A 22738-nucleotide genomic window follows, 5' to 3' on the forward strand; every position below is an offset into this window, starting at 1 on the left:
GAGGGGTGAGTGGAGGGATATTCAGTCGGCTCCAATCTGCAACATCACCGCTAGATGCCACTAAATCCTACACACTGATTCTTTAAATATTCATTGAATATAGTGCTGCATGCCTGCGGCAGACTATGAGCTCTAGCTGTGGCTTTAATGCTTTTGTTGTAACCGAGTCCAGGTCCAGATATAGCTCAGACAGCTGGCCCCGTCCCGATCTGCAGCCGCTCCTCCCTGTGGGCCCCAGCGGGGCCAGGTCCGCCAGGGAGGGACAATGCCCACCACAGCCACAGTGCTGCGTGATCACGGGTGGCCATTGGTTTTAAGACTTTTCTGGACATGGGACAGACTGGACTGAGAGGCACTTGACCGACAAGGAATGTTTTTGGACACAACACAGCCAAACAAGGGCTCTGATTCAGGCAATGAGGGAATGTGAGTGGGGTGAGAAAATCCCAGATAACCTTAGCGCTCGAGTCATGTTTAATTCAGCTTCAGGATACTTTTCAGGTTCTGAGTCACTGTGGTATACAAATGCTCTATTTGTTTAGTTCTCCTCTAATGGGAGAAGTACTACAATCCTTCTGAAAACTTTAATTCATCAGAATTAAAGTTCATCAGAAGACGCAGAGGTGGGACCAAGTCACTGTTATGCAAGATGCGAGTAAGTCAAGACAGGCAAATCCCAAGTCTGAAAGTTTTGAATCCTAAACAAGCCACAATCTTCACCAAATGCATTGCCATTTTACTATATACTATCATAAACACAGAGAAATCAGTTCAACACTAATTAAAAAAAATTGGTTGCCCTGCCGTGGTTGCAATTTTTAGTCAACTTATATTTTGAGTAATTAAGATATTTTCCAGTTATACGTCAGCGTATTTCTTCAGGGTAAATAGGCACTCATACCAGGAATCATAATAATAAAGTCAGATAGTCAGATAAGGGGACCGCTCATTATCACAATAAGAGTGAACTGGAGCAGCTGATTGGCAGACCCAGCTGTCTTTGCAGGATTAGACAGGAATATGAACACTGGCTGGTTGAATAACCGAAGATAATGCTGCAAATACTCAATATCCCTCGAAATGTCACCAGTGCACACAAACACACACAGGGCTTGTCGTGGGATTTCAAGTGTACATAGAGCAAACAAGGTTAAAGATGAGGGCAGAGCGGTTATCCTGTCCGTCATGAAACTATGCATCAATCTCAATGTACAGGAAAACCTTAAATACCATTCCTGCTTTGAAGCCAGACATGTAAAGCCTTTCCATTTATGGCTACTTTTTGAAAAACATCTAATGCTAAGCTCATGTTCCTGCCAAAGTGAACATTATGCAAGATCTAAAGATGGCAAACTACTGAGCCACTGTTACTGTTAAAACATGGTAATTGTTTCCTCCACCAGGAAGTGTATCCACTCAACCGCATGCAGAGTTGTAGTCACACACAAGTGCTAGTCAGGATCAGAAACACATGGTGTAGCAGGATTGGAATAGCTCTTTGACAGACAGCAGTGAATTCCTCCACATAAACACAATCTGTCAAAACTGCCTGATAGCAGAGATGGACAGACTTTTTTAAAGGAAGTGAGGAAATAATTTAAGATGAAAACCAATGGAAACGTTAGAGGGGATGGAACAGCAGGTCAACAAGTATGTGAGCAAGAACACAGAGTGTCTCTTGCATGGCACGTAAAAGTACTCATGGCCAGCTGATCCACATGTACTGTCAACACTGCAACAAAAGACATTCCTCACGCAGCTTATCTGAATTAAAAAGGGGTCATGATTAGAGCAAAGAGCAGTACCGTGCTGTTGTCGCAAGAAATGTTCGCCATCAAAGAGGGAGCAGAGAGGGAGCGGCGGGTTGCAAAGGTGGGGGGGTGAGGGACAGGTGAAGGCTCTGAACTCTGAGGTGTGCTTGTCACAGTAGAGTCCTGGGGGCATGATATCAGTTCCTCAGGAGGATCCAGATGAGTGCTAGCTGGAGTGTCCTTGGGTGCACTGGAGGGAGAATCTTGGGGAGCGCAGGGTGGAGTATCTTGTGATGCTTCAAGTGCAGTGTCTTCAGGTGTGCAGGCTGGATGATCACTGCATGTTTTGTTTTCACATGGAATTGTAGGTGAGCTTTCCTCGCTGGGCAGTTCATTCTGTGTGGTATTCGGTTGCCCCATTATTTGGCAGAGGGCTTCCACTTTCCTTGTGAGCCTTTCTTGCTGAATCCTCAGCCTCAGGTTCTCCTCCTGCAGCCTGGCAACAGCCTCAGCCAGAGGAGCCACCTGAGCTGCTGCATCCTCCAGACGGGCATCCACTCGCTTCCCAAAGGCCTGCAGGTCACTGTGGATCTCCCCCACTGCACACCGTAAGGTCAATTCAAATTTGCTCTTGCAAAACTGCTCCTCTTCATCCTCCGCCTCCTCCTCTTCCTGAGCGAGCAGATCGCCAATTACCTCCTCCAGGCCCGACTCAGCACAAGGGCTATCCGGGCTGCCCAAAGCCTCTGCCGCCTGTGAGGCTGGGAGGAAGTCTAGGTTCACTCCAGGCATGGTCAAACCAGCTGCACTCAGAGTTACACTGATCAAAGTCTGTTTAAATCCACCTTAGATTCCCAAAAATGTAAGTTGGGGTGTAAGATCAAAAATGAAAGGTTGTGGCCTCAGATGTGAAGGTAGAAGGTGTCCTCTCTGTCCGTCTGTCTACAGAGACCTTTCAAAACAATGGGTGCTCTTTATACCCCCAGCAAATCTCCCCTCTTAACTGGCCAACACCCTGACAGCCAATGAGCATGTGAGGAATCCTGTTTCCCAGGCAGCAGTAGCCCCACCCCTTATTTCCAGGTGCCGTGGACATGTCTGTTTATCTCCTGCCCGCAATTATTCCACTGAGCCAGTCAGTCCTGGGGCACTGGTGGAGGCCCGAGGGGAATGGTAGTGGCAGCAATTCAGAAAACTCACCCCTCCCTCTTTCAACTTTCCTTTTATTTTAGAGCCGCTGTCCTTCACACCTCGATTGGCAGGCGACAAGGGTTTAGATGTGGCTCTGGGCCTGGGCTGAGTGGAGCTACACGTTAGTGTTTCACTCCTCATAAAATCGCTTTCTGACAAAATGCAACTGTGTTGTGACTAATCAGGTCAGTTGTGTTCCATGACAGGGATCCATGACAGACCTCCAGAGGGAAGATCTGTCCATGAAGGACAAAGTGTTCAGTGCCATGACACAGCAGACTAGGTGACCAGTGAGGGGGGGGTGAGTCCCAGTTCTCCTCGACTCTGGGCAAGGATGTTGGGAAGGACATCACAGCTCTTTCACTATTTTGTTTTAGGCTTACTGACAAAGTGGCAGCTGCTGCTCATGTGGATGCTTCAAGTACTTAAGAGTTCTCCAAGAGCACTGACAGAAGTCTGTGTGTGTGTACGTTCGTCATAGTGCAAGATGTTCAAGTACAAGTTTTAAATGCTTATTGAAGATTTAGTGGCACACTGCAGAACATGCAGAGAAATCAAATGGCACTGTGCGTACTGTATCTGAATGGGAGTCTAATTGAAAGGAACATGATAAAAATGTAAACCTGTACATCACAAGCATTAAACAGATATTAAAAAGTGGAGAACAATGTGACAACAGTGGTCCCTTCTGGGATTTACAGGTAAGCTAATCAGTTCCCAGAAGACTCTGGCCTCGAGGGAGAGTGGAGAGAAATGTGACTGGCAGCAGGGAAAGTGGGTCAAAACCCAAGAAGGACATAGTTCTCGTCTTACCATGCATCAAAGCACTAACGCACCTCAGCACAGCTAAGTAAAGTGATGCAGAAAGACAAGGAGTGTGGCAAATAAAAAGACTAGAAAATACCTACACAACTAATTCTGCATGCATATGTTTGTATTTATGATTACTATGGCAAACTTAATCCCAGCCATGGTGATTCTTTCTCAGGCTGAGATTCGGGATACTTATCCATTATGTGACCATTGAACGATGCCTGCCCTTTTGAGCATACAGGCTATACACAAAGGTAAAGGTCAAGTGGGCCTGCTCAAAAGGGGTTTGATGACAGCAGAGATCAATAATAAAATTAAAATAAATTCTAGCTCTTTTTATGCCCCCAAATTGTTTGTAGTTTCTGTAGTTATTAACCACAAAAAATGACAAATAAGCAATTTCACTACTTGAAACACTATGCAAATATGAATGTAGTTGAAGCTACTGCAAAAAGAGCTACAGGATTAATTACCTGTAGTTCACATCTCCTTAACAATGCACTTATGTGACGTGTTTATGGCCATTGTGAACCCTCTGCTACAGTTCACAAAAGAGTTTCTATAAATAACGCTGTGCAGATTCCAAGTAGAGATTTCAATCTAAAGAAGAACCAAAATAGCAACAAGGGATAAAATCTAATTATTCTGTTAATAAAACATTAGATTTGAATCTGTGACATGTGTGAAGTGGTTGGGTAAGCAGCATGTGTCATGGACGAGCCGTATGTTAACAATGGGCTCCGTCTCCTCTGTGTGACAATGAGACAATCTTTCACTGACTCGCCTGTGTGTCCACGTTCACGCAAGCAGCACTTTACCAGTGTGACTGTCCTGTCATCACCCTGGTAATAGAGCTCAAGCATTATTTATATTTGTGTTCAAGGCTGAGTGCAGTGGTCGGCATGGACAGACAGCTGAGATGATGAGCAGGAGCAGCTGCGATCCCTCAGAGCATCAATAATCAGCTGGTGGCCTCACCTGTCTCATATGAACTCTCATCACTGCAGTGAAACACTACAAGCATCTTGACCTTTCCATCAACTTACCTTAATCTTGCTTTTATAGTAAATAACAGGGATTAGCTCTGTCTCTTTTACACACATTTATCCTTTAGACTCTTTCCATTGCTTATTTTATCCAAAATGTTTCTCTTTAATAGATTGTAAATTATAGGCCATCCGCTGCAAGAACAAGTTTTATTGGAATTAAAACAAAAACTATTACACTTAAGAAATAGGAGAGGTTGTGAGCGCTGAAGTGAGACCACCGTGGAGAAGCCCAGACCACCCAAACAGATCAGAGTCCCGGACAGGAACCACTGTGGTCAATAAACAACAATCAACAGCGCTAAACAGGAAGAACTTATTAAAACTCATGTTACACCGCCTTGATATCTGCTCTCTTCTTCTTATACTGTACGTATACAGTAATGTTAAAAGGCTACTCATATGAGCTGAATCCTCCCGACGTCTCACACAACCTTGAACTTCGTATAAACCGGGGAAAGTCAGAGAACAGGTGGTCTCTGGATCAGTCTGAAGGTAACCAAGCTGCCCCTCGCTGTTGATGCTAACCGACAGTGTCTGCTGCTGTTTCTATAATCTCATTAGCCAAGTCACTCAGGCTCAGTGTTCGTATGAGAAAACGTTAGCAGATCCGGTCGCAGCAGGTGAAATATCAGCTGACGGGTGAACAGAGAGACTGTCATAGCCTCGTGGTTCATCAATGAAGGCATTCATGTTGACGCACTTGTTTGGATAGTTGTGTATGTGAATATCACAGCCTCGTGGTGCTTGCATGCAGTAAGCAGGACAGTAACAATAACAGGCTGGTGATTGGCTATAATATACACTGTGCTGGTGGGTTTCTGACAGAAACAGTGGGCTTCATGCAAGAACCACTCCTACAGATTCCACTAAACCAATTTATTCTTAAGTAGCTTGTACGAGTGATTTAGGAGAACTTTATGCATTCAAGTTACAAGTTGTCCAGACCTGTTCTAGGAGTCGTGTATAGTTTTTCCTCAAAGGATTGTGTATTTTATTACTTTGAGGCAATATTGAGTTTGAAAATCCTTGTAAGACAAAGTAAAGATAAGAGGAGGAAAATGTTCCTGCATGAGGCCCAGTTAGAGGTCCTGGGAGGTAAATAAACTATTTTAAATGAAAGGAAAAAAAAATTGTGTTGCAGATTTTTTAGCTTCTTTTAGCAAATTTTTAAAATAAATGTTTTCTCTTAACTGTAGTGGTATCTAACTATCTAGACTGTTTTAGTGTGAGCTGCATATCGGCCATAGAGATGATGACCTTCTCTCGAATATATACATTGAATATAAAAAAACGGATGGCACTTCGCTTGTGATGCTGAAAGCTAAAGACGATACAATAACAATGACCTGATGTTGCTGTGAGCAGTTTCATGAAGAAAATATAATAGAAACAACTGTGGTTTTTCCTCCCTTATAATGAAGTGAAGGCAGTCATTTCTTCAGCCAATATCACCAAACTGTTATATAGCAGTACAGATAAGTGAAAAAAAAATAGGCATTTTTGATTTTGGAGTGAACTGTTCCTTTAAAAAAACATCACGTTTAGTAAGGTTTTACACATGTTAGCACACATGCAAAGACGTTACCTGCAGGCCGAACAGCTCTCAGCTCAGACAAGTATAAATTTATCTCCTGCAGAATCTTTGTCGTCTTCCTGCAAAATCCCTTTTCTCTCTAAGACTCTCCTGTGGTATCTTAGTTTGTACCTGCCCGTATGTTTGTGCGTCTTAACGAGGGCCTAACTGTTGGAGACAGTCTCATTCCAACACCTTAAATTCACCCCGCAGCCTTATGGAGCCTCCTCCCACCCCTAATTAACCAGCTCCCTGATCCCATAACCAGATTACAGCTGCGCTCAACACAGCGGGGTGGGATACACAGCCATTAAAGAGTAAACAGCACTCCTCTCCCCACCCTCTCACTCCCCATTCATGAGGACGCTTCCTTTAATGGAGGAGCAAGGAGGTGAAGGAATGAGGCAAATGGGAGTTTAGCTGTTCTTCCTAACCCCTGAGGTCACTGTGGGGCGGGAGGGGATCGGTCAGACTCTGTCTACTTTCACATGATAACTTATGTTAACATGCATCTTATATGCAACTGGACGGCAATCACCGTGTATGAAGACAGACAGGTGTGAATTGGGAAACATTTCCCAGATAAATCTCAGTGGGCATGGCCTTCCGAGAGAAAAGGAGGAATGCCCCGAGCACCTCCCTCTCCCTCTCTCTCCTTCACATACCCTACAAGGACAGATGTGACTGGCTACCCACTCTCTGTTTGATAAACACTGTTCTTCCCTCGTCTCCCTCCTTTTCTCACACTCTGTCTGTCTTTCACTGTCCCGGCTCACTTGCTTTTCGGGCCTTTATAGGTGATTGCTGTGACAGGGACGCCACAAAAAAACCACAGTGGAATTCAATCGAGTCAGCAGGGAATGAAATAGTAGATGAAAACAAATCGTTTATCTTTAATTGGAAAGGAACTGGGAATGTGGTTTTGATGCATGTTTGACATCCGGATTCTGCAAAGCCTCAATGTTGTGATTGTTTCCCAGAAAATAATTTGCAAAAGCAGACTGTACCTTGATGGAGGATCCGGAGGAGAGGCTGGATGAGGAGACCTTAAACGGTGTAGCTCTGAGGCCCAGGGTCAACTCTGAAACAGACATAGTGAAGAAACATATTTACATTAAGTATTCAAAGTTTAAACTCAGATACATATGGTCCACAGTCATGGGTTGATTATGAACAGACAATGCCAAGAAAGGCCAAGGTGCCCATATGCATGTATATAGTTGAGATGTGTGCATGGTGGTAGCCATTAGTCAGTTACATAAGCTGCCATACTGTCATAAACAACATGGTCTCATGCCTAAGACAAGTGAGAAAATGTAGATGACGCCACCTTTAACATAAACAGCCGTCTTTATTCGCCTGCAAGAGTACACACATGCATTTCCCTGTGACCTGTTGTCAACCCCCCCCAACCCCATCCCTATACTCATAAAACAAAAGATTGACGCACACCGGCCAAGCATAGTGTACATTTAAGACTCTTTGTACTTTTGAGAGAAACCTGAGACACAGACAGGTTCCCAAAAAAGGAGCTCTAAGCCATTAAAGCAAATTGAGCTGAGAAAAAAAGCGATGTGTCCCTCTCGTGAACGAGCCCAGTAGGGCTGCCAGAATGCATCTCGTGGGTGTTGGTTGTAAGAGGTGTAATTGTACAGGTCGGGCTTGAGTCTTAAATAAACTGTTTGGGTTGGAGGTCCCGGTTGCTGGGAAGAGCTGAAACTTAAGACATCTTGTTTGGACAGACAGTAACAGCAGCTGTAGCAGCTCTCCTTCTGAAACAGCCTGGGATTCAAGCTATTCATGTTTTAGTTTGATGCAATTAATTAATCCCTGCTGGTGCTGTCTGCACTATGAGCATGTACTGTGCTGAATATGTGCATGTACAGGAACAATGTGTTTTTATGAGACTGCCCCGCTGCTTAATGTACCTATTAATTATTCAACAACACAGAAACTCACACCCTCCAAGTAAGCCTTGTTGAACACTTGCTGTGGTTCTCAAACACCTAAAATGCTACATCTTTTATTAATTACAAGTTGCAAGTAGATTTTTCAGCGTGACAGGACATGAATATTCACTCATTTTTACAGGACACCCCAGTGGCCAGCCGAAAGGTTAAGTGATGAGTTTGGATTTTTGTAAGTGGGGTTGTAAGAGGAGAACTGACACCCATGTTTGAGTTAACACAGGGGAACTGAAGCCGTTTTCTATGCACTCTTCAAAGCAACCAGACTCCATTGGCAGAAACAGTGAATTTCCCTTGCAGAATACGGGAGTTGCTGGTCTACCACTGCCTCGATTGGTTTATTAGTTTGTGTTATTGTGACTTTGGTGAATCTGAACAAACCTTTTAATGCCAAAGTAACACAATGACACAAACAAATTAAACACCCAAGGCAGCGCTAGACCAGAAACTCCTAAGTTTTGTGAGGTAAAATTACTCTTTTTGTCAATGGAGTCTGGTGGCTTTAATAAAGAGTATAGAATGACTTTGTTTAATCCTTTTTATTAAATCAGTCTGATGCTAAGAGTGAAAATATTCTTATTATAATGTACACTTATGCTGATATATATAAATAATTTGGGTTTTTTTGGCTAAAAAGGTTTTGCTGCTGCCACTATCCACAGCAATATTTCTTTGACGACCCCGCTTTAAAAATCCAACTCTCCCTTTAAGGTGCCGACGATGAACTGCAATTTCCCTGGTTTGCATCCAGCTCGGAGACCTGTGTTGCATGTCTTTCTTTCCTAATTTCCTGTCATCTACTCTACTGTCCACTCACTAATAAAGGCATACAGACAGTAGAGAGAGAGGAAACATGGAGACAAGAGAAGGAGATAACGTGTGACAGCGACCTCCAGCCACATTCAAACTGAGACTCTCACAGTGTTTTAAGCTGCTGGGTCACCACTGTTAAACTCATGACTTTATGACTTTCCATCTGTTATCAGGCAAAAAAACTGGTTTCCCATGAACAGTTTGCTCCTTTAAAATGCACACCCAAGTAAATAATGGAAGAAAGTGTCATTTTAGATAAAGGGTAGGACAGACAATATCTACAGCATGGAACAAAACAAAACACTGCCCTGTGTGCTATCAGGCTCATTCAGTTGCACTGTAACAGTGTTACTATTCACTCTAGCCTGAGACAGACAATTATTGTCTCCTTTGTCCCAATAGACTGTTGACCTCACTCCCTCCACACTGCAGCAACTTGCCCACTCTGTAACAAATACCCTTCAGTACATCACGCTGATTCAGATTCAGCCCTAACATCTATCCCCACTCATCCACGCGCCTTGCTTGTCATCATCCCACTTGTGACCGATTCCTTGGTGCCGGTCGCCTCCCACAGCGACTGGGATTCCATTGTGATCTAAGGGTTGATGTTAAGGAAAGACATACAGTCGCTAAATTAAGATTTAAAGTGCGTAAAAGCGGTACGAACTCCGCAGAGAGCTTTAAAGGTCAATATAATCCCCTAAAAATCATGGTGCATTATGTGGTTAAACAAACATAGGCGCTCCGTTGTCCAATTCTGAATAAACACTTGTGAAAATACTGCATCATGTTAAGTTATTTGAGCACTGACTGAGTGCTTAAGGTTGGAGCTCCTACCTGCTCTCTGTCCCAGAGCATTAGAGGTGATGCGCGGGGTCATGTTGGTGATGGGGACGATGTTGCCCCTAGTAGCGGACGTGGAGGAGGGGGTGGTGCGCCCATCCTTGATCTCGATGGTGAGGAAAGTTTTCATGTCCGGGTCTGCCTCTCCCTGGGTGACCTGCTGTCCAGCTGCTCTCCCTGGGGTCCTGTCCTCCTTTGAGTTACTGGAGGCATGCACATCTTTTTCAGCTGGATGTCTTGTCCCACCCATGGAGTTCTGCCATTGGCCAGCTGAAGACAGAGGTTTGCTAGCCACGCCTCTTGGCTGAGGTACGGCCTGAATCTGGGATGCAGCGGAGGTGCGAGATGGGGAGTCCACACGTGGCCTTGCTGGCCTGTCTCCAGATGTGCTGAGGGATGCTGCTGTGTGTGTAAACAGCTCAGTGGCTCTGGAGAGATTTGTCTGCCCGCTGCTGCTGCCGGAGGTGGTGCCGTTCCTCAGGGGAGCTTTCTTTAAAGCTGGGACATTAGGGCTCTGGCTGGGTTCTGTGAACTTGCGCATTCGATCACGCACAGAGTTGGTGCGGTTGAATTGTTCCAATATGACATCTTTCTTCTCAGGTGCTGTAAAGACAAAATGAAATCAAAGAAAATCACTCAACACAGCAGAGACACAGAGCCTCGACCTCTTCCACTATTCAGGCTGAATTTAGCACACTTGCTCTCATCATCTCCTCCTCCACCTCAAAAGCCCTCTACAAATCCCATTCCTCCTCTCTCGAGGTTTTGTTCCAGCCCCTTTATTTTGCTTGACTTAACCTCCCCCGTTTCACCGCCTTTCAGTTTCTATTTTTTGGACTTTTCGGGGCATGTTTCTTCCACTCATGGATATTTTTTCATTCTCTGATCCTTAATACTGTCAGATAATGTGTACAAAGCTCATGATTTGGCACAGACCCTCCAACGGAAAAAAACACTAGTGATTAGAGGAGAAGACATTCACTGAGGTCATCCTCACAAAGAAAAAAAAGATGTGCTGCTCAGGAGGAAAACCACAGTTTATACTACAGTGGACACAGCAAAGAGCTCTCTGGTAAAAGCGGAGATCGACTGATAGCCTTTAAAGGCCGATATAATAAAAATAATACAGAGTAAGGAAAAGCTGACAGCTGATAAAGCGGGGAGTAGTACTTGTCAGCCTTCTGTTAAATCAGCTGTTCCCACACACTGTTAAAGTCAGTTTAATTCATTAACATTGCTGTACTATAACCATTATTACACACTAAACTAAACCAAATGATTGTGTGCATATAATCAGAAAAGCATGTGAAAGTTGCAACTCATCATTGGCAATATCAATAAATCTGTTATAAAATACTAAGTCTATTTTTTTTTAAATGGTGAAATTAGCAAAGCAATTATCAATATCAGTTATTAATCAGCTCAGAGGACAACAAATTGCTTGCTCTGTCTGATCAACAGTATGGACCTCAAATATACTCAATTAACAATGTTGAAAAGACAGAGATGCAGCAAATCACCACATTTGAGAAGCTCGAAATGATAAATATGTGCTTTTTACTCCATTATAAGACAAATGTCTTATAATTAGGCTGAACAATGAATCAAAACTGTATCAAACTACAACAGACTTAAGAAAATTTTTTTAGTTAGGTAGATTTCTCTTATATAATCACTTAAATATATTTTTAAATAAAAATTACAATAATGATGCAAAAATGATCATTCCCTCCAATATTGTGAATAATGTCGCAATTGCAATGTCAGTCAATATAATTGCACTTAGACAATTTGTTTTCTTTCCACTTTTGGGCTTTATTGATAGAGACAGAGTAAAGGGGGAGACAGAGGGAAAGGGCTCCGAGTCGGATTCGAACCCGGGCCGGGAACGCCCCACACTTAGACAATTTTACAAATCATGCAGCCCTACCCTTGAAAAAAAAAAGAAAAAATCTACTAGCTTCTTACCAGAATCCTTTGCTTTGCCATCACTGTTAATTGTCATCTAGAGGGGGGAAAAATAAAGAAACAATGAGCAGAGGCGGTCCAGGAGATAAAGGGTTAACATGAACTGTGCCTGGATTGACAACCACAGACAACAGCTCCATCTGTAACAGGGCAGCAATGTACATTCATGAGGCTTCATGGATGGCTGTGGTGACAACACATACACACACAGAATAACACAATCCTAAATACAGAATCAACTGGTGGTGTTTTCATTATGTAACATTTGTGTTTGGAGTGCAGCAGTGGGCCTCTGTTCTGTTTTTGGCAGCGGGGCCATGATGGGCCCCAGAGTGTTTACATTACTCTCAGGAGACTGAGCATCAGCGTATATATTGCGGGGAACAATAAAAGAAGCCCAGGGCCAGCCTTGGGTAAACACATTTAGAGGAGCGACACGATGGCGTCATGGTGACCTGAGCCCCCAGGATGGGAAATGTTGCTCAACAGTTAAGAGTCGGGACAGAAGCTGCAGCCTGTGCTGGGCTGAGGAGAGACAGAACCTCTGGCCCGTAACGCTGTCTATCCCTCTCTGACAGCAGGTGAGGCTGACACGCCGCTGAGGTGAAGCAGAGACACCCAGGTGCACAGTTTGTTTGTGTAGCCAAGTAACAAAAGTTAAACAGCAGCTAACACAAGCTCAGCACGTTGTGTTTATGGATGCCTATGTGACCTGGGTGTCACTGAAGAATGGTGTGTCGGGGTTTCTTGTCAGGGATTAGGAAATGGAAAGAAAGAAAGGGAAAGCCTGGACTGTCGGCCGTGTGGCTCAACAGCACACTCCAGTGGTGCAGTTATGATAAATACGGTTGCTGTTCAGCTGCCTCAAACTGATACAGATGTGGCAAATTAAAAGAAGTTTAGTCTGTTTATTATGAGCGCCTGAAAGCTTGCTTACAGTTGCTTACAAATATTGAGCCTCATTCACAACTGTTCTTAAGAAGGAATTTCTTCCTAAAACCCACTGCATGCCTTTTTCACCAATGTTTTCTAATTTGTGGAATTTTTTTTAGGTAAGAACAGAATCTTTTGAGTGCTGATATATGTATGCAAACAAAATTGGCTTTTGTGTTTCCTTCAATTATAGTTGTATTGCATTATAGGATTTAAATTACAATTATATTTTTATCATTTATATTTTTAAATTTAAAAGAAATCTATAGTAATAGTCTTAAATTAAGACTACAATAACACTCCACAGAGTTCACATCAATTTAATTAATAAAGGACCACCCCACCTCAGTATTGAACCTGTGGACATAAGATAGCCTCAGTACATAGAGCACAGACTCAACAGGATGAGGCACCAAGACACACCATAAGCCATAAGCTCTTTGTGTTTATGTGTGTGCTTTGTTTAGTGAAGTACCTCCACTTCAGAACTATTTCAAGCTATTTTCAGGAGTCTGTTGCTGCCCCCTATTTGGACCTTCTTGACTTAATTTTATTTCTCTGTGTGACTGTGCACAAACAAAATCTGTTTCTTCTCTCTTTTATTCAGGTTTTTCCTTTAATTTGTCACCCGTCTCTATGTTCGCGACTCAAAGGCAACAGCCATTCATCTGATACAAGGACTGTTTACACTACCTTTTGTTTCTGGAAGTCGATTGTTCCCTTGGCGCTGCCGTTGAGCAGGCCATTTGCAGGCTCCCTGCGAGATAAAACAGCCCCATCAGGCTGCTCCTGGTCAATGATGCGGTCCTGGCTGGACAGATCCTGGAGGCTCGCTGGAACTTGGCTTCCGCTCTCGGTTTCTGAATCTGTGCTGTAAGTTGAACCGCTGGTGACGACCTCCACCTCCTCTACTGGACCCCTCTCCTCAGAGGACATACTCACGCTGGCGTCAGATGTCCCTGAGTCAGTCCGTTTCCGTGACAAAAGCCCAATACTGTCTGAGGATCCAGAGCCCAAACGGGGTCTGACGCCGGAGTCGGAGACATCTGAGCCCAGTCTCTGTCTGACGTAGGACAGGGAGCTGACACTTCGCTCGGACGCCCCAGAGTCCAGCCGACCACGCTGAGAGGGACTCTGGCTCCTGTCTGAGGCTCCAGAGTCCAGCCGGGCTCTGAAGGCTGAGCCCAGACTCTTCTCTGAGGCCACAGAATCAAGATTGGACCTGGAAGTCCCAGAGGTCACGCTGCGGTCTGAAGCTGAGGAGTCGGACCTTTGGCGGTGAGACAGGAGCAGGTCTGGCTCTGTGGTCACAGCCTCTCTCTGAGGCTGGATCAGCAGAGGTCCAGGACCATCGTCCTTCACCAGGTGATCGAGAACCAACACCATGCCTGAGTTGGAGCCTGCAACAGAAAAGACAAATTAAATAATTAGGGAAGTCCCAATCTGTCCCTTGGTTTAATAACTTTAATGCACTTGAAGTGTACATTGTGCAGCTGTATAATCTAGGAAAATAGATCAGGACTCAGTATCAGCAGATACTCAATATCAATGGACTGAGATCAGGATCAGGGGCAGAAAAAAAAACTTGATCTACACTTCCCTAGAAAGCAAAAAAGGGTTTTCTGTAACTCGTGGTTTCCCCGTTTTTGTAAAAAACTGATTGTCATGTTACATCTATTCTTCCTCTCACATCAGTGGTAAACTAAAGTGAAGAGGGTGTTTCTGTATGTGAGCAAAGGAAACAGTAGGTGGTGAAGTTTAAGATTGAAGTGATGGAAATGAAATACTTCTGCGGGCATGGGGGCCCTCATGAGAGGCCGGGCCAGAAAATATCACTCGGGATCACAGAGGAGGCACGTGGAGACATGAGGGGATGTAGGCATTTCCTCCAGACTGGCCTCAGTTCCTGAGCAAGATTTGTGAGATTGTGTTGGTGGATGTGCGTAAAAGAGAAGGAGGGGTCATTGCTAAAGAGAGGGAGCATGTGGCTTAACCATAGGCGGTAAGCAAGTACAAGAAGTCAAGGAGGAAGTGGGGGTGAAATAGAGACAAGTACTTCCCCTCCCCTCTGTCCAAGTTCCTTCACTGCTCCTTCTCTCCTCAGGAAACCACACTCCAAACAACACAGCGCTGCCCACATCCTCGCTCTGTGATCGTCTCTACCTCCAACACCCAATGGTGCGCCTACTGATGGAATATCTGAGGTCGAGAACGTACCGCAGATAAGGAAAACAGAGAAAGCTAAGAGTGTATCAGATTCCCACATCCCATGTACACACCAGGGCATGAAAACACTTCTTTATGACCTGTGTTTGCACCAACTCTGCAACCAAATGGGGTTCACCAACTATGCATGTCTGTCATTTACAAACCAAATCAAAGAGTCTGAGCGGCAGCCGCAGAATTCCCTTTCAACTTCCGAAAAGACAGGATCAAGGCAGACGTTCACAGCTTCATTTAAAGCACATCCCAAAGATAGACGCTCACTAAATGGCACATGGTCAATTTATAAATGGCAGCAAGTTGTTGATTAAACAGAGCAGACGATTATGTAATACAATGTGAATGGAAAACGTGATTATGTCACACAATTAGGACGACAAACGGCTGCCATCCTCACATGTGACACTGTGAATGGTCCAGTAGACAGCAGTGTCTGTATCTAATGATGCGCTCAACCCAAACTCAATAACTGCTCAGCCGAAGTGAAAGCCAAAACACACCGCTTCTCCTACAAACTCTCACGTTATTGTTCATGTTTGTGCCATCGGGAAGCTGTCATGTCCATTGTGTAGCAATTTCTGGGAAAAACCCAGTTGCTGTTGGGTAATGAGAGGCTTTGCTTTTAGCTCTGAAATAGCTACAGAAGCAGCCTGCGCGTATTCGCTCTGCTGCCAGTCAATATATAGAGCACAAACAAAGGCCAACTAACAGTTTTCTATAAACTTCTTTCACACAAGAGCACTGACCCGAGGAAAGCTCATGTTTGTCGTTGCTCTGCTCTGAAGCCGCTCAGAGCAACGGCTGTTACAGCTTTGGCGTAACAGGTAGAAGGCTTCTGTAGTAAAGTTACTATTACTATAAAAATCCAGTGTTTCATACAAGCTGCTGGTCTTACTCACCTGCCACTGGGCCGGCTGGTGAGTAATGATTTAGAAGCTCAGCCAGGAAGCTCGGTGTCATATCATGCAGGGCCTTAAAGTCCAGACTAAAATTTTAAAATCAAATAGAACGGAAAGGCAGCAAATGAAGGAAAACTAATATAAAGTTGCCACAGTTGGTAACCAACCTCTCGTGTGAATGAAAATGACATGATATCTATGTGTGTACCTAATAAAATGTCGGTGTGGTTTTTTGCATCTGTAGCCATCTGTCTCAATGTTGGACGTGTTGTGTGTTCAGAGATGGTCTTCTGCGGACCTTGCTTGTATATTTTATTTGAGTTACTGTGGCCTTTCTATCATCTTGAACCAGTCTGGACATTCTCCTCTGACCTCTGGCATCAACAAGGCATTTCCGCCCAGAGAACTGCCGGTCACTGGATATTTTCCCTTTTTCAACTTTTCTCTGTAAACCCTCGAGATGGTTGTGTGTGGAAAACCCCGTAGATCAGCAGTTTCTGAAATACCCAGACCAGCCCGTCTGGCACCAACAACCACACCATGTTCAAAGTCACTTAAATCACCTTTCTTCCCCATTCTGATGCTTTGTTTGAACTTCAGCATGCTGTCTTCACCATGTCTATGTGCCTAAATGCATTGAGTTGCTACCATGTGATTGGCTGATTAGATATTTGCATTAAAGGGCAGTTGAACAGGTTTACCTAATAAAGTGGCCGGTGAGTGTACATGCATGAAAAGTGGATTGCTATCAATGGTAATAAATGCTCCTTCGAGTCCTTCAGAAGGTTTTTGTGTGAAGTTTGCATTCAGGTCAAACTTGAAGTTGAGCAGGTTTCTCTTTTTTTGGGAACACGAGGCACACAAGACATTCCACTGAGAGTTTCTGCAAACATTAATTTCCTAAATCACAGCCTTACAGAAGTTACACTAGCATGTAGTACAGCTGGACACATGGTCATTGAGGTAAAGCGTGTAAATATAAGCTTCCTTCTGTCTCTGAGAGGTAGAGGTACGTGTTAGTGCTATGTTCAAAGACCAAAAAGAACCCGCCACTGATCGTCCAAGTCAATCTCTTATTTTCCGCTGAAAAAACAACCACCGTACGACCCACCCTTTCTACACTGCCCTTTCCCAACCATAAAAGTCAGTGTCTTTGTTGATTGCTGTCCACTTAAAAAGGGTTTTTTTGTTCACCCTAGCTTCACCCTGGTTTAAATTGTAAGCTAGAGATAAATCAGAAACAGTGGGGAGTTTCTCCGCCAAGTCAACAAGGCCTTAGTTCTGTTCTGGTGTCAGCTTTATTTAGCAGAGGTGTGGCTGTTAGGTTTCCCTCTGTTGCTTCCCATAACCCCACCACCAACCCCAGGCCCATGAGAAGGACACCGGGAGCCAAGACCAGGGCAGACCAGGCCACACAGAATGACACCATTATGGCCGTCAGCCTCAGGGCCAAGTTTGGGTCAGTCAGACCGGGGTTTAAATAAAAGAAGAAAAACACTTTTATCTTCAGCCATGGATGATCACAGTTCAATTTGGTGTCTTATATGAATGGGATTGTCCAATTAACAGTGTGTCCTGCTGTGTTTAAGTTGGACAAGCTAAATTTGTAACCACATTTATGACTCAATAATGCACTTTTGTTGTTTTACAAGCTGCTCTGTGCCTGCAAAGTTTGAGTGAACGGAGCACATTCATCCCCCCTGAAGGCTTGCATTCATACTACTTTATTAATGGTTGGGCTAACTGATGAAATGACTTCACACTTAAGAAGCCAGAGTCATTAGCTTATGGCTATGAGGGAGTCCAAACAGTTAATAAAGTTAGATGAAGGAGTCTGAACTAATTTGACCTCATGACCGCCACCTCTGGAGAATGGCTCCTTCAGCTGACTATTTTAACAGGCAGTGAGGAGGAAATTGCATCAAGACGGATGTATGCAGTCACGTAAACGCAACAGAGGTGGTCAGTGTTGGCTTCGAGTTATGAGCTCTTACCCAAACCTGACCTCTGGGTGAACGTTTAAGGCATATAACAGATTTTGTTAAAACGATTCCTTAAGTGTGGCATGGCGAAACATTGTGGAAGAGTGTAACATGCAGACAATGGGCCTCATGCAGCAACATTCTCCTACATATCTCTTATAATTGAAAAAATAAATTACTGAGAAAATAAGAGAAGTCGTCTTAAGATCCATCAAGTTTAAAACCATCCTAACCTAATCTTACCCAGGTGTGAATGATGAATCCCACCTGATTAGATGTTCTTTTTTTAGTAGGGAATGTAGCTGAAACACTATACAAGGGCAGGTTTTGTGCAATGTGCACATGTCCTGGCACATACCCAAGAATTTTTGGTGAAAATGAAAGGCTTCAAGAAGAAGAAAAACAGCAGTAATGAAACTAACGCACTTGTAAATCCAATTAAACAAATAAATGCTTGAATTGAGTGTCGGTATTGGTGTTACAGGAAAATAAAAGAACAAGCCAACACATACAGTAATCTAACATGAATATAATGATCTATGATATATATTAATCAAAATTTGATTATATGATATTCATGTGTTTTTGTGTTAGTACTGTCAAATTTAAGGCGTTCATTTTAGCAATCAATTTGAAATATTTAATGCATAATCCATTAGTCATTAGTCATGATATCTTTGTGGGAAGGGGGCTTAAGAACGCTCCAGAGTTGGGTTAAATAAAAATAGGGGGGTTGAAAATCGGTTCTATGGGTACCAACGAGTCTCCCCATTACAGACACATACTTATTATTAATACAACCTTCAGTCTTGAGTAGGAAAAAATAGTTTAATCAAGATTAATCCCAGGAAATTCTGCAATTACCAAGTCTTTTTTTCTTCTTTTTTTAGATTTTTGTTTTTTTAAGTTCCTGAAATTTGGAACTTGTGTTTCCTTGCATTGGACAATCCATTTGTGGATCATGAAAACAAGATGTATTTTCTTGTCTTTGTATGAATGCACTTGACCACTTGACTGCAGTAGAGCAGAAATAAGAAACATTGACGAATCCCAGAAATCAATGAAGGCCAACAACATAACAACTCTGGATACAAACAAAAATAAGCGGAAATTTGTTCAACTATCGCTTCCGTCATAAGGCCTAATATGTGTTTAGCAGTTGGCGACAAGCAGTTTGGTACTGAACGAGTGTTTCTCACCTATTCTCTGCAGCTCTCTGCTTTGTTGTGTCTGTTGGCCACGTAACTCCCGGATCTGAGATCTGACTTTCTCTCGCTCACTGTGACTCTCCCGCTCTGTCTCCTGTGAAAGAAAAGAAAAGAATCACACATGCTCAGTGCCTTTTTTAATACAGCCACAAAAGTATCATGCTCTTTAAATTCCTCAGGTCACACGGTGTCTTAAGGTATTTATTAGCGGCAAACTGCCAACCACTTTTCTCTGATCAGAGCCAGAGTGAAAACATCAGTCCTGCTATCATCTGTTTGAGGTCAGCTGGTGATCACAACAGTCTTTTGTTGGAGGTTGAGGTCAAAAGCTCCAGCCATGATGAGCAACATGCTTGGCCAGCTGGAAAAGTAAAGATGTGTTTTATTTTCCATTGTATACGTCTGAGAGAGAGGAGGGAAGTCCTGAAGGCTAAAAGAGCCAACATATAGTCAATGTATGGTTCAATACTGTGTTATATCTCTGCTTTACTTAACTCGCGGAGCTTCCACTCCTTCTAGATTATCTGCTGTCTGACTGAAGTACAAAATACGTCTCTTTCTGCAGCACTGTGGCTCTAACCTGCGCTGATACAGGAAAGTCACAGGAGGGGGGAGATCTCTTAGGTGAGACAGGAGTATTTTGGCATATGGAGAGGAAACTGGAGAGGTGTTCAGGGGAGGACAGAGGGGGGGAAAGATGAAGATGCCGGCACTACTGTTGGGCCTCTGGTACTTGACCTTGAGCTGCTCCACAGGAAGATCAGCTGCACAAATAAGACTCCTCCGAGCACGTGTGCACACACACTTTAAATCACTCCCACATATATTTGTAATCCACAACAGTCAGACAGAAAACTTTCTATGAAAGAGCAAAATACTCTCGCGTGTGGAGCTTGAGGTGATGTTGAGTCATTCTGTAGCTCATTCATTATGATGAACTATATCATGGAACAAAATCTCTAAGAAGGTGTTGTAACAAGAGTCATCTGGGTTAACAAAAGTCCTGCAAAGGGTTTGGGTGGATCCTGAAAAAACATACAAGACCTGACCTTACATAGTGAAAATATAATACCAGATTTACAGCCTACTATTACTTCTAAAAGCTTCTGAAAACACATTCACAAGCTTTCAAGCGAGCAAAGAAAGCACACACACCCAACCACACAATCGTACGCCACAATCAGTTGTCCATGTGTAAACTGTGTTATTCTACAAAAGAAACTGGCACAGATGTCAGCAGCAGACACAGAGTGAAACATCTCATAAGTCACACCTCTGTGTTTTTAAAAGGCCTTTAATCAATAGAGTGTGTGATCAGAGAGCGAACACAAAGACTGCTCAGATTTCAACACAAGCGAGAGGCAGAGGTAAGAAAGGACTCAAGGCTTTCTGCTCTGTTGACTGTGACCTTCCCCACCTTGAGCAGATTACAGGGCAGAGCGGCTCAATCACTGAGGAGAAAATGTAATCAGACACTGTCGCAGGAGACGGCAGCGCAAACAGGAAAGGTGAATCTAATGTGTGGCACTGCTCAGGTCATTAACAAAGACACAGCACCATTAAATGTATAAGTCAAGTCACATTTAAAACAGCAGGAGCTGACTAAAATGCTTTACAAACATAATTAGAATAAAGCAGGTCAGCAGAGCAACATCAACCATGCATATGCTCAGGCAGATAGGCAGAGAACAAGATAACATATCGTAGAAAAGAGGTGGGCCTTGATTGACTCAGTAGCTCAGGATCTGATATAGTTTGTTCCACAGACTGAGGCTTACAACTGAGAAGGTCTCAAGGGCAAAATACATGTCACGGACACTGCGAAGATGGGTTTTGTACCTGCTAAGTAGACTCATGTCTTTGTAGCATGTTGCTCTCAGCTTCACTGTGTGCATATTGAGTTTTGCCAACTATATGGGTATAGTTATAGTTATAATAATGTAGTTGGTTATGCAGCATTTTGAAGCAAAGGCTGGTACCAAATTAATAAATTGGATAATTTTAACTACTGATTTTTTTATTTTAATGTGAAATATAAAAACACCCACAAGGTTGCTCTGCTGCTTCACTTTGCCTCACTTTTAAAGCAATTCTACTCGGTTTTTAACACAGTTCTATGTGGTTTTTACTTGTTGGGAGGGCTTTGTAGCCACAGCAAGAAAAAAAATTGACCAGAATTGTAAGAATAGAGATGAGGTGACGCGGCTTCAGTTGTTTGTAATGAATGTGGCCGCCATAGACGTGTCGCGCCGTATTTCAGCTGTGAGGACCTGAGTGACCAAAGTGGGGTATAGGGAATTAAAAGAGGGAGCCAATCTGTGAAGCGCTTTATAGACAAATAGTAAAAGCTGAAAATTAACTCTAAATGAACTTTAGTTCGATAAGATTAAATAATAATAAGTACAATAAGCAATAACCCAGGACTCAATCTGAGCTAGAAAATTTAAATACTATAAATGACATCATCGCAGTGTAAATCTACCAAAAAAGGTGCTTCAATGTCATTTTTTCCATGCCTTCTACTTTTTCCATATGGAACCAAAAAAAGCTTAGTGGCAGCAGAAATTCTGGGGCATGAAAAAAAAAAAGTCTTCCCAGCTTTAAAAGCCATCACTAAATGTTGCTCAGGCAGGAATTTAGTGAAATGTTCATTTAATGAGTCATTACAGTGTCTGATGAGTTTGTGGAACACAAACAGTCTTCTGCAACAACACAAAAGACTTGAAGGCACAACTGCGCAATAATGTGCGAGGTCACACACAAAGGGCGCTCTCCTTCTGAGCGGAGTCACTCAATCAAAGAGTCACAGGGGGGGATAATTGTGTTTTAGCCATAAACACAATTAGAGAGGACAAGTCTTTTCCTCACCCGCCCCTCCTGTCCCTCTCCCGCTTTACCAGGAGTCAGACAGACAGCCATCATTTCACAGCTCCCACTAAACCACAGGGAACATATTTCTCACAGACAGTGAGGCAGAGGGGAAAAAAGGGAAGATAAAGTGGAACTGGAGACGCAGAGCAGAGCAGCGAACCTGCTGCCAGCCACCATGCTGTCATTAGCGGCTTCCCTCTGGCCCTGACAGTGAAGACCTGACAGAGTGGAACCAACACGTCCCCCTCAGAACCACACGTCCCATGTGGCCTCAGGAGCCCGCTTGTGTTGGACTATAATTGCAAAAGCTCAAACTCATAAACACAAAAACAACTGTCCTCTCTAGTGACCACAACGAGGCGTCGGCCATCTGGATTCCTCTGAACCTCAACTCCACAAAAAATAACAACAATGAGGCCGAGGCACACACCTCCTTCACCGACCCACTCAGACGGCCGAGATCAGCTGCAGATTAACATGCTGAGTTTCAAGGCTCCAGTTTTTCCACGGATGTTAAATCCATCACTCACCCTGGTAAGGTCAGACCATCTGAGGGTCTTCCATGCCTCCACGTGGAAGAGAGAAAGAAACCTGGCGGCTCTTTTTCCATTACTGCAGCCTGAGGAGCCACACACTCGGCTTACCTCCAGT

The 22738-nt window shown here is 43.6% G+C and overlaps 1 protein-coding gene across 2 annotated transcripts in view; it reads right to left on the reverse strand.

Annotated features, from left to right (window-relative positions):
- Window positions 1-22738, reverse strand: part of smtnb (smoothelin b) — a 58084-nt gene that overhangs the window by 9452 nt on the left and 25894 nt on the right. For both annotated transcript variants that reach the window (XM_059337596.1, XM_059337595.1), the window contains exons 6-10: window positions 19208-19310; window positions 13598-14304; window positions 11972-12008; window positions 9998-10606; window positions 7385-7458 (exon numbers count right to left, since the gene is read on the reverse strand). In XM_059337596.1, the coding sequence (XP_059193579.1) occupies window positions 7385-7458; window positions 9998-10606; window positions 11972-12008; window positions 13598-14304; window positions 19208-19310 (1530 nt within the window). The remainder of the gene's footprint in view (window positions 1-7384; window positions 7459-9997; window positions 10607-11971; window positions 12009-13597; window positions 14305-19207; window positions 19311-22738) is intronic.

The sequence above is a fragment of the Centropristis striata genome, chromosome 7 (genome assembly GCF_030273125.1).
Source record: "Centropristis striata isolate RG_2023a ecotype Rhode Island chromosome 7, C.striata_1.0, whole genome shotgun sequence".
NCBI lineage: Eukaryota > Metazoa > Chordata > Actinopteri > Perciformes > Serranidae > Centropristis > Centropristis striata.